Source organism: Podarcis muralis, chromosome 9 (assembly GCF_964188315.1).
Source record: "Podarcis muralis chromosome 9, rPodMur119.hap1.1, whole genome shotgun sequence".
Lineage (NCBI taxonomy): Eukaryota > Metazoa > Chordata > Lepidosauria > Squamata > Lacertidae > Podarcis > Podarcis muralis.
In genome coordinates this window covers 62,347,021-62,359,127 of record NC_135663.1, presented here as the reverse complement: position 1 = coordinate 62,359,127, position 12,107 = coordinate 62,347,021, and the positions used below count along the sequence as shown (strand labels likewise).

The 12,107-nt window shown below is 43.6% G+C and overlaps 1 protein-coding gene across 1 annotated transcript in view; it reads left to right on the top strand.

Moving 5' to 3' along the window:
* Positions 1-11,146, top strand: part of DTHD1 (death domain containing 1) — a 34,933-nt gene extending 23,787 nt beyond the window's left edge. Inside the window, exons 7-11 of the mRNA XM_077934606.1 lie at positions 2,129-2,293; positions 3,576-3,865; positions 4,472-4,716; positions 7,413-7,470; positions 9,552-11,146. Of these exons, the coding sequence (XP_077790732.1) occupies positions 2,129-2,293; positions 3,576-3,865; positions 4,472-4,716; positions 7,413-7,470; positions 9,552-9,901 (1,108 nt within the window). The 3' untranslated portion in view covers positions 9,902-11,146. The remainder of the gene's footprint in view (positions 1-2,128; positions 2,294-3,575; positions 3,866-4,471; positions 4,717-7,412; positions 7,471-9,551) is intronic.
* Positions 11,147-12,107: the final 961 nt, after the last annotated feature.

The window sequence follows — 12,107 nt, the reverse complement described above, 5'->3', positions numbered from 1 at the left end:
GTGCTTTCTGTTCTGAGACTTTCTGAGCTCTTCTTGACCTTGAGGAGAGTGGATGAACGCTTTCCAGAGACAGTGAATCTGTTAACCCTCTCTCTCCCAGTGTTTCTGCTCCTAGCTGTCCCCCATCCAGTATTTCCCAGCTTCTGCCTTCTGAACTATGTCCCTCTGCAAACCACTGTTCCAAATCTATACTGTCCTCCTGCTCCTGGGAAGATTCAGGATCCGGAGCAGGAGCAGGGGGAGGGGGAGGGGGAAGGAGAGGCTCCCACCTTTCCTCCTCAGTGCAGCCCTCCTCAGCACAGTCCCTGACAGCAGGACATCTTCAGGAGAAGAAAAGGCTAAGGGGTAGACCCTACACAAATTTGGAGTGTAGCCCATAACATGGTTGGATGGAACCTTGTATGCCTTCTTTTGGCAACACAAGCCAAGCTGGTGCCATATGTATTGCTCTGCTTTCCTTTGGACCATGTCAGCAAGTCTTGTCCTCTGGGCAGCTCAGGACCTCCATACAAAGTTCAGCTCCTCAAGAGCTTCAAAAGCCAGCCTGAAATTTCTCAGCAACCTTTCCTAGCTAGCTTCCGCATTTGATTTGATTTATTTTTCTGTAATCAAATTAGATTTTCCCCCTCTAAAAATAGCATCCAGCCTGCTAAAAGGTGTGGCTTCAGATACATTCCAGAAAGTGGTTTTATTTAAACAAGAGGGTTGTACAACAAAACACTGCAATGTGGAATGCTGCTCTTCTGGATTCTAGTCACTCTGTTCCATTACACTCTGTCCTCTCAGGTTTCCATTTCCCCTGTCAACAGTTGGTCAACAAGGTGAGACTGGAAAGTTCAGTGAATAGGCACAGAAATCGGACAGCGAGAAATATTTGAATATTGCAGGCCTTCAAAATAAGCCCCCTCTGATACAATGCACCATTGACAACATTCGTAGAACTGTTGGAAACCTCTGGAGAAGTCCTCTTTTCATATACTGCTTTCCGTTCCCTCATCACAGCAGTTGGATTTGTAAAATGTTACAGTTTTCAGTTTTGGAAATCCAGTGGGGCCAGATCCGGAGAATATGGAGGGTGGGACAACTCAGTAACCTCTGTTCTGCTCATCGATGGTCTGCCATCTTTGACGGTTTTCCACCCTTCACGGAAATACTTAAACCACTCATATACTGTCTTTCGAGTTACAGCTTCAACTCCGCACACAATTGTGAAGATTTCGTGAGTTTCCAATGTTGATTGTATGTTTGAATATTTCTCGCTGTCTGATTTCCGTGACCATTCACCAAACTTTCTGGTCGCACCTTGTATGTTCACTGAGCACATTCAGTTTCCACTGAGCAATTGTTGTGGGGGGGGGGGTTTTGCAGAGGGGCAAGTCTCTTCCGCTTAGCATTTTTTCAGAAGTGTGGTTTTTTGTTTGGTTTTTTTGGTTTTTTGTGCTGTTGTTTTTTGTACTTATGTAAATCTTGTGATTCCTCCAAGACTCCTGACTCTTGTGCATGGGTGGTACAATTTTGGCTACCCATTGGCACCCAGAACCTGAACACTGGAAATAATGTGAAATGTCAATCTTTGAAAGTCTGTAGAAGTATAATAAGTCTGTAGTTGAAACAAAGTAAGATGCTATCCTGTGGGCTAAGCGGTAAAATATTTTTTAGGCATTCATGGTGCTGAAGTAGTAAGTGAATAACAACGTAGGACAGTGATCCTGGATAATCTGAATGTTTCACTGGAATCTTCTTCAGCACAACTACAAAAGAATTCAAATATGAAACAATGACTTGTGTACATGAAAACTATATAAACTTCACACATTACAACCCATATGCTACAATAAGAAGAACAAAGTTTGACAGACGTGTGTTCATTTGATTTCAAATTTATTAGAGAATTTACAAGTGTACACATTTTGTTTTTGTTGTACTAAATCATGTTTATCATGCAATAAGAATTGCAGTGCTATCTAGTATACTGGTCTCCGTGTTGCTTGTATTGTTTGTTGTTGTATATAGCAGCTTATGCTATTTTACAGAAAGAGATTTTCAGATTCTCACAAGTGTTTTGATTTCCAGAAAGCTGTGGATGCTGTTGTTTTAAAAGTAACTATTGAGTCTTGTGATTCTCCAGAGTGATGAGTGCCTCTCCAAGAAAGCATGTGGAAAATCTCCACGAATCCTTAAAATTACTGGGGTACAGAAGCAGAGAAGAAGAATGGGCCGTGTTGGATGAGATTGCGGTGCAAAATGCACGGAATGGCCTCGTGTCGTTTGAACTGGACGAGCCCTTAGACAGGTGAGACAAAATCAAATCCTTTCCATCTGCAGATGTGGCAGTGGAGTGGATTTGCTGGGAGAAGACATTTGTCCTTGGGAGTGGGGCTAAACCATTGTCACACTGCACCCATCTTCACTCTTGGCTTGGTAATGTCTAAATATGGCTCGGCTTCCATTTGCATAAGAAAGTCACCACTATGAGGCTATAGAAAATGAATGAAGGCATGTGAGAACCAGCCCTGAAATTCCCAGTGTACCATATATTGGACACACTTCAGATTTATTTATTTTTAATAATGTTCTTTAATCGAATGATGTCCCTTCTTAATATATTTAAACACGGAGACGGTAGAATGTACAGAGAAATGTTCTTGATCTATGTATCAGATAATCAAAGTATAGGTTCTAGTTTGTATACGTAGTAGCCTATGAATTAACTCTAAGAATTATAACATGCTGTTTGGAGGTACTGTGTTTGTTTATTGTAAGAATATGTCTAATTTTTAAATGGGATTAAGGGTGTCATTTATAAGTGCACTCCCAACTGAAGTTGCTTTCTTTAATATGAATTTTTGGATCTGATTTACATCCTATGCCCTTTGAAAATGTTTTTTTTTTGGGGGGGCTATTGGGTTTGCTAGAAGGGGCGCAGGTGGCGCTGTGGGTTAAACCACAGAGCCTAGGACTTACCAATCAGAAGGTCAGCGGTTCGAATCCCCGTGACGGGGTAAGCTCCCGTTGCTTGGTCCCTGCTCCTGCCAACCTAGCAGTTCGAAAGCATGTCAAAGTGCAAGTAGATAAATAGGTACCGCTCCAGCGGGAAGGTAAACGGCATGCTCTAGTGCACTGCTCTAGTTCGCCAGAAGCGGCTTAGTCATACTGGCCACGTGACCCGGAAGCTGTACGCCGGCTCCCTCGGCCAATAAAGCGAGATGAGCACCGTAACCCCAGAGTCGGCCACGACTGGACCTAACGGTCAGCGGTCCCTTTACCTTTACCTTTATTGGGTTTGTTGTTTTTTATTTTTATTATGTATTTTGTGGTTGTATATCTTGATTTTATTCTGTGAACTGCCCTGAGACCCCCCCGGGTATAGGGCAGTATATAAATTCAATAACAATAACAATAATAATAATAATATTGCACTAATGAAATGGTTGAACGTAGTGAAATGGTTTTCCTAGTGACGTGACGCAAATGAAAACTGCATCAATCACAACTGACAGTTTGTTTGCTTGCTTCAGCCCAAGAACACACGTTCAGATGCACATATATTTTCTTTCTCTCTTTTTAAAATGCAGCTTCATTATCCTTCGCCTGTCCTCTTCTGTGGATAACACACATTTAGTTCAGCTTGTTAAAGATATGGAGAAAGACATCTACACCACGATGGTGAAAGTGGTGCTCTATCGGAAAAAAGAAGATCCGTACAAGGTCGCTGTCTTACTCGTTCCATCCAAGGAACTGAACTTGGAGCTGCAGGGACTGCGTGAAGAGGGTTTCTCTGGTCCTCCTGATCCATCTCAGCAGTTCAAGCTGAGAGAAGGGGAGCAGGTTTATTTTAGATTTAGCGGAAATATTCACGCTTCAGGTAAATCCTTTTCCTGCTGCACAACTACATTCCATGTAAGTGGCCCATTCTGAAGGGTACAGGAGGGGGTAACCCTGTCCCTGTCACCTCCCACTGTGGCCCTACACGCCTTATTTCTGGGTTGCATGTGAATGGACACAGTGTACTAACAGATGAACACACCTAGGACTCAGCGACATTAGGAAAGAAACAGCGATTTGAATGTGCGATAAACACACAACACCAGATGGCGCCAGAGAGCAGGAAATTAAAAAACCCGGTTTTCCATAGGGATTTTTTTTCTTTGTTAAAACAATCTAATTTCTGCCTGTGTTTACATCCACCCATAGAGGTCCTCTAAAGAAGGGAGGAGCTGTAGGTTCAGACAGCCCCTTCAGAATGTGTGGGTGGTGTTGGAGGAGAGCAGTGGTGGCATTTGGGCATCGAGGAGAGAATGATTGACGGGAGCTACAGCCAATGAGAAAACAAGTAATATTTGGGGTTGGAGGAGGGTTTATTTTGTGTGCTAAAAAATCAAGCATGCAACATTGGTGAATACTGATCCGTTGCGTCTACTTAATCTTTTCTCCTTCCCCCAACTTTCTCTTCCCCATGGCGTATATTCAGATGATGGGGCGGCCTTTGGTAAAAGCTACAAGCTTACTTTTCATGCGCAGAGAAAGCCAAGGCTTGACCTGCAAATCAAGGAGGTGGATGAATTTGGCAATTACAGCTCACCGCATTACAAAGGAACCGCCTTGTTCTACAAAGTGAGCAAAGAAGCCATTGCTAAAAGCTGGGAGCAGCCTCTTTTGCCCGAAGACCAGCAGCAGGAAGACCTTGTCTGCAAATTGGCTCTAACCTTGCCAAAAGTAAGTTGTTTACCCACATTCTCAATTTATTTATTTATTTATTTTCTTTATTGGATTTATATACAGTGGTACCTCAGGTTACATACGCTTCAGGTTACAGACTCCGCTAACCCAGAAATAGTGCTTCAGGTTAAGAACTTTGCTTCATGATGAGAACAGAAATCGTGCTCCGGCAGCACGGCAGCAGCAGGAGGCCCCATTAGCTAAAGTGGTGCTTCAGGTTAAGAACAGTTTCAGGTTAAGTACGGACCTCCGGAATGAATTAAGTACTTAACCTGCGGTACCACTGTACTGCCCTATACCCGCAGGTCTCAGGGCGATTCACAGAATAAAACCAAGATATAAGAACCACAAAAAGCATAATAAAAATAAAAACAACAACCCAATTGCACCCCCCCCCAAAAAAAATCACACATTTTAAAAGGGCATAGGATGTCAAACAGATCAACCAAAGGCCTGGTTAAAAAAGGAATGTTTTTGCCGAGTGCCTAAAGGTGTATAGTGAAGGCACCAGGTGAACTTCCCAGGGGAGAGCATTCCACAGATGGGGAGCCACTGCTGAGAAGGCCCCGTTCTCGTGTTGCCACTCTCCGGACCTCTTGAGGAGGAGGCACACGAAGGAGGGCCTCAGAAGGTTATCTCAGGGTCTGGGTAGGTTCATAAGGAAAGAAGCGGTCCTTGAGGTATTGCGGTCCTGAGCCATTGAAGGCTTTATAGGTCAAAACCAGTGCCTTGAATTGGGCCCAGAAACTAATCGGTAGCCGGTACAGTCAGACCAGGATGGGTATAATATGCTCAAACTGCCTTGCCCCGGTGAGCAACCTGGCTGCTGAATTCTGCACTAGGAAGTTTCCGAACTGTCTTCCGAGGCAGCCCTACATATAACGCATTGCAGTAATCTAACCTTGAGGTTACCAGAGCATAGACAACAGTAGTTAGACTATCCCTGTCCAAAGAGGGGTGAAGCAAGTGTTCATTTTTCATAAAAGGAGGGATAAAACTCTTTCTTTGGGGGGGGGGGGTATGTTGTGCACACTGCAAGTCCGCCACAAAGCAAAACACACTCCATTCATGCAACCCTGCACCGTCTCATACATTTCATGCTTTCCCTCATCCATCAAATTCCTGGATATGATCAGCATCCGTTGGCAGGTGCCTCCTCCTTGCAACTTAAAAGTGGGGAGATGGGCAGTAGGAAGGGGGTGCGGTAGCCAACTTTCCCCTAACCTGCTCCCCCCCCCCAAAAAAATGACAAACATGCACTTTGGGGAAGGTATTGTGGGTGGAGAGATAGCAGGCAGCTGAGGGAAGCCATTCACTGGGCAGCAAATGGCACAAAGGGCCATTTTCTCTTTTTCTCTTTTCCCTCCCTCTTCCTTGGCAAGAAGTGAGCTGCACTGTATCATTTGTAGCTGTAGACAGAGGCCCAAAGGCAACTTTCTTCTAACCACTGTTGGGCAGGAAAAAAAAGATATTTGCACAGCTCACCTGACACATCCACGGGGAAATTAAGGTGAAGAAGACCTTGATTATGCCGTGATGTAAGGGCTTCCTATACAATGGTACCTTCGTTTGTAAACGCCTTGGCACTCAAACGCCTTGGTTCCCAAATTCTGAAAACCCAGAAGTATGCATACCGGTTTTCAAACTTTTTTGGAAGCCAAACATCCGATGCAGCTGTCGGCTATTGTTTCTGGGGCGCCTGCACCAATCAGAAGCTGAGCCTTGGTTTTCGAACGTTTTGCAAGTCAAACGGACTTCCGGAACGGATTAAGTTTGTCACTTTCGTTTATTTATTTTGCTTTTTTGAGGCTTTTTCAGATAATTTGTTTTTGTGACTGTGTGGAACCCACTTCAGCTACTGATTGACTGATTGTGTGACTGCGGAAATGGATAAAAGTCTCCCCCACATCCAAACAATAACTATCATCAGTGCAGGGAAGAAGAAGAAAATTAATTTTAATTTTTATCATCTACAATACTGTCTTATTTATTTTATAGTACAGTCAGTGGCGTAGCGTGGGTTATCAGCACCCGGGGCAAGGCAAGTAATTTGCGCCCCCTAACCCGTGGATTTGCGCCCCCTAACCCGTGGATTTGCCCTAACCCCCAGATGTTGCGCCCAGTGCGGCCGGCCCCCCCTGCACCCCCATGCTACGCCACTGAGTACAGTACATTGATTCTTGCTTTCATTTTATGGATCAATGGTCCTGTGAGATAGTAAAATTCATGTTCAATTGCTGTTGTTTTTAAAAGTCTAGAACAGATTAATCCGTTTTGCATTACTTTCTATGGGAAAGCACGCCTTGATTTTGGGACGCTTTGGTTTTGGAACGGACTTCCAGAACGGATTAAGTTTGAGAACCAGGGTGCCACTGTGGATGAAAAACAGTCTGCTCACACTGGGGGTGGGGGAAAACCTTCCGGCCACCTTTCCCCTCTCAGTTACCAGCATCAGTTACCCATCCATGTTGGGAAGCCAGAAACCAAAACTGCTCCATCCTGCCAGCTGAAATTTAGGAGAAAAAAATGTAATCTACAAGCATATGTATCTTAGCCTATACTTCAACAATTTCATTAGTTTTTTGGTCCCATCTCCTTTGCTAAAGCAACACTGACTATTGTTTGCTTCATGTTTGCTTCTCTGATCCCTCAGTAATTATTCTTTCCCTCTCTGAACACCTTTTCTTGTACAGAGGGAAAAGCTTATCGTTCGTCCACAGAGCACAAAAATAATGTCAACTGATTCATCGGGTAAGAAGACTCCCTACTCCCACCTAGAGATTGAAAGGCCTGGGGAAAAACCAGAAAAAATGGGGGGGGGGGGGGAGAGACCATTCTGTTCTGGAAAAAAATGAAAAAAAGTGTGTGGAATGTTCAAACTATATCAAGCTGTTGTTATTTTTTCAAATTTTGCAGGAAAAAACAGCTTTGGAAAAAACTGGGTTTTTTCCCTATTTTTTCCATTTTTTTTCCAGGCCTTCCCATTTCTACTCCCACCCCAGAGAATGGTATGCCATGTTTTCACACATGTTTCCTCTGAAATTCACACCCTGTGAATTTAAGGACCGTCTGAATCCTAGCCGAGTAGCAACAGGATATGATGAAGGGTGGATCGCAATTACATTCCCAGTGTTCTTAGTGTTTTAATCTCAGGGCTGAATGCCATGTTATTCATTCAGCTTGTCTTCAAGTCCTTGGTGTAATCTAAAGGTAAAGGTAAAGGACCCCTGACAGTTAAGTCCAGTTGCGAATGACTCTGGGGTTGCAGCGCTCATCTCGTTTTACTGGCCGAGGGAGCCGACGTTTGTCCGCAGACAGTTTTCCCAGGTCATGTGGCCAGTATGATTAAGCCGCTTCTGGTGAAACCAGAGCTGCGCACGGAAACGCCGTTTACCTTCCCGCCAGAGTGGTACCTATTTATCTACTTGCACTTTGACGTGCTTTCGAACTGCTAGGTGGGCAGGAGCTGGGACTGAACAACGGGAGCTCACCCTGTCACGGGGATTCGAACCACCAACCTTCCAATCAGCAAGCCCTAGGCTCAGTGGTTTGCACCACAGCGCCGCCCACATCCTTAGGTGGAATCTAGACACACAGAAAAAGCGCTGTGAAAATGCTTTTTTAAATAGCGTTTAAAAATATATACCATATTGGCCCAAATATAAGCTGCACTTTTTTCCAAATTCCTACTGTGAAAAGTTAAAGTGTAACTTACATTCGGAACCAAGCACTGGGTACCCGCCTCCTGGCACTACCGCCCTTAATGGGGGCAGCCGGCGCTGGCATGGGGAGGTAGTGCCTGGAGGCGGGCCACACCCACAAATAAGCCTTGAATTTTAAAGGTGTGGCTTATTTGCGGGTGCATCTTATATTCGGGCCAATACAGTATATTGCATTTGCCGTAAGCTCACAATCGCCATCTAGTGTCACATTTGTATAATGCACTTAAAACGCACCTAAAATGTTTTATTTGCAGCTGTATAGCTGAGTACCTCATTGCTGCTTCTTAGCTGCAAAATAGCTGCCAGAGGAGGGCATGTTTTACAAAGGCAAAATGGCAGGCAGGAGGTTCCTTCCATTATCCCTTGTTTTTCTTTCTTCCTGTGTGACTTCAACAGCACTTTGCACAGGTGGCGCAGCAATGGCCCTGAAAACAGATGTGAAGATTGTGCAACTGGCTATTGTGTGATTGTGGTTTGTTTAGTAAATAGCAGCCACGATAGAGTAGAGGGTGAATATGAATCAGGACTACACTGAGGAGAGAGAGGGGAACAGGTTTTAACCATTTGTTCCCACTGTGGTCCTGATCTAAGTTAGGTCCACCACAGAGCTGCAACCACAGCAAAGCCAAGCAACCGAAAAAGAATTGTGCAAAAATGCCAGTTGTGCGATTGTCGCCATGTCGGTTTTGTATCTCCGCCTGCTCTGCCCTTTCTTTCAAGAAGCAAAGGGTCTTAATTTCCTTCAAATCTTTTATGCTTTTGATTTCTTCAATCCTTTAAAATACGATTCAGTGCCTTTAAAACAAAACCCTTAGCCACAAACTAGATTTAATGAACACTAACATCAGAGTGCTCTCTAAATTGATATAGTCTTTTATATACTAACCTTTTATGCACTTCCACTTCCGTTTAATGCTTCTAACCCTTCTTTTAGACTCTTTTCATTTCTTTCAGATTCTTATAGTCTTTTATATATACCTTCTGTTTTAATACTTTTTAGCCTTCCAAAACATTTTACAGATTCTAAATTATTGTACCCCACCCTACGTATGCTGGTCTATGATTGTAATAAAGATTTGATGATGACTGTCTTAATATTTTTACTTGCAGATGCACTGTGGGACAATTTACTGTACTGGCTGTCACACGAGCTGTCGGAAGATAACGCTTCTTGCCTTGCTCTCTGTCTGCCTCTCCACCGAAGCACTCTTCCGTTTATTAAACTGAAGTGCCCTGATAATCTCACTGAGCAGATCTATGAGTTCCTGTGCTTCTGGAAAAGGAATCTTCCGCGATCTGCTGACAAGCTCCAGCTCCTCTCTCGCTATCTCTATAAAAGCGGCAGAAGCGATCTTGTCGAGGATCTCCGGATCAAATGGGAGAGCAAAGTTTTCTGGAGGAAAACTCATTGTCACCCTGATTTCTTTAGTAGGCCAGTTGGGGATGGGGAGTCTATGTAATTGTCTTTTCCCCCCTACTCTTTCTGAACAATTGCTTCATTTCAGTTGTGAAAAATGGAAACCATTTGGGAGGGAGATGTCAATAGTTAGATACGTATATTTTAACACTGCTTCATTTGCTCGGCAGTACATTTCTCTGCTAGGCCTGTAGAAAGAATATTTTTTTAATAAATATTTTTATTGGTTTTTAATATACAAAATTATAAAACATACCACACAATTTATCACAAATACATTCTTATTGGACTTCCATTAGCACCTCTGATAATCCTCCTTCTTAATCACTTCTTATGCATTTCCTAACTTAATATTGCCTTTACATCTCTTAACATATCATCTCTCCTTCTCCATTTTTACAATATTTCTAATATTATTCCTCACAGAACTTCTTGCAAACCTACAAACGTCGTCTGGTCATCACAGATACTTTTCAAATAATTCATGAAATTTACTGTAGTCTTCGGTAAATTTCTGGTCCCGCCAGTTTCGGATCCTTCCCGTTAGTTTGTCAAGTTCCGCATTGTCCATTAATTTCATCCTCCATTCTTCCATCGTTGGTAATTCTTCTTGCTTCCATTTCTGGGCCAATAGTATTCTTGCTGCTGTTACTGCATATAGAAAAAGCTTACATTCCTTTCTATTTATTTCATTTCCAACAATACCCAAGAGAAATGCTTCTGGTTTCTTTATAAATGTATAAACCACCTATGTGTGGTTTTGATGGGGGCCCAAAAATCCATGGGGGCACTGGGTGCTTGTCAGCAAAGTTTTACTCAGAGCAGACATATTTAAATTAATGGACATTACGCACTTAGGCTTATTAATAGGTCTGAGTAAAACCTAGCTGATTACAGTGGAACCTCGGTTGTCGAACACTTCAGAGGCCAAACAATTCGGAAGCCAAACGCCAACAATCCAGAAGTGAATGCTTCCGTTTTCGAATGCCCCTCGGAAGTTGAATGGCTTCTGAGGCGTGTTTCTCCATTTTTTAAAAGGAATTTGCCGACCGGCCATTGCACCTCAGTTATTGAACGTTTCGGAAATCGAACGGTCTTCCAGAATGGATTACGTTTGACAACCGAGGTTCCACTGTACCACTCATTGCAAGCAACCGTAAAAGCAGCTTAATCTATTTATATTAAGGATTGCATTTGCAATCCTATACCAACTTTCCTGAGTGTAAGCCCCATAGAACTCAGTAAAACTTACTTCTGGACAGTGCTTTTCCTGGGGGGACGCAGCGGTATGCATACCCTAAACATTTTGTGAATCTTTGTACTTTTTTCCATTTACTGTATTTATTTTACCCGATTTGAACTATAAAATGGTGGTTTTCTTGAATCAAAATGAGAGTACTCCTAAACATTTTTTAAAGAAAAAAAGCACTGCTTCTGAATCGCCTCTTTAAACAGTTGTAGCCCCCCGAATCTGGGGGACTGTAGAGTGGTGATAATTCTTAGGGGACCCCTATTCCCTTTAAAAAGGTAAAGGACAGTTAAGTCCAGTTGCAGACGACTCTGGGGTTGCAGCGCTCATCTCGCTTTACAGGCCAAGGGAGCCGGCGCTTGTCCACAGACAATTTCCCCCCTGTCATGTGGCCAGCATGACTAAGCTGCTTCTAAGACAATTCCCAGACTTTCCTGGAAAGAAGGATTGGTTATTAAACCATCCTGGGGATTTTTGCTCTGAGTGGAGAATAAGGACCTCCCAACTATTCTCAGCACCCTTAACGAAGTCCCCAGTATTTGAGCAGGGTTTTTTTTTTTCGGATTTGATATCCCGCTTTATCACTACCCGAAGGAGTCTCAAAGCAGCTAACATTCTCCTTTCCCTTCTTCCCCCACAAGAAACACTCTGTGAGGTGAGTGGGGCTGAGAGACTTCAGAGAAGTGTGACTGGCCCAAGGTTACCCAGCAGCTGCATGTGGAGGAGCGGAGACGCGAACCCAGCTCCCCAGATTACGAGTCTATCGCTCTTAACCACTACACCACAATGGCTCTCTAGTTTGTTCCCCAAGTGCTTTTCCTCAAATACCCTACGTACCTTCCAGTGAGCCGGGGATTCATCTTATCCTGAGCCCCTCAACCCAGCAGATTGGAGCTCAGGATTTCTCCCGTAGATGGTACAGCATGAAGCCAAACCATTCATGAGAAAGGCCATTTAAATGTGGCAAAATACACTTCCAGACCCTATCCGTGAGAATAGA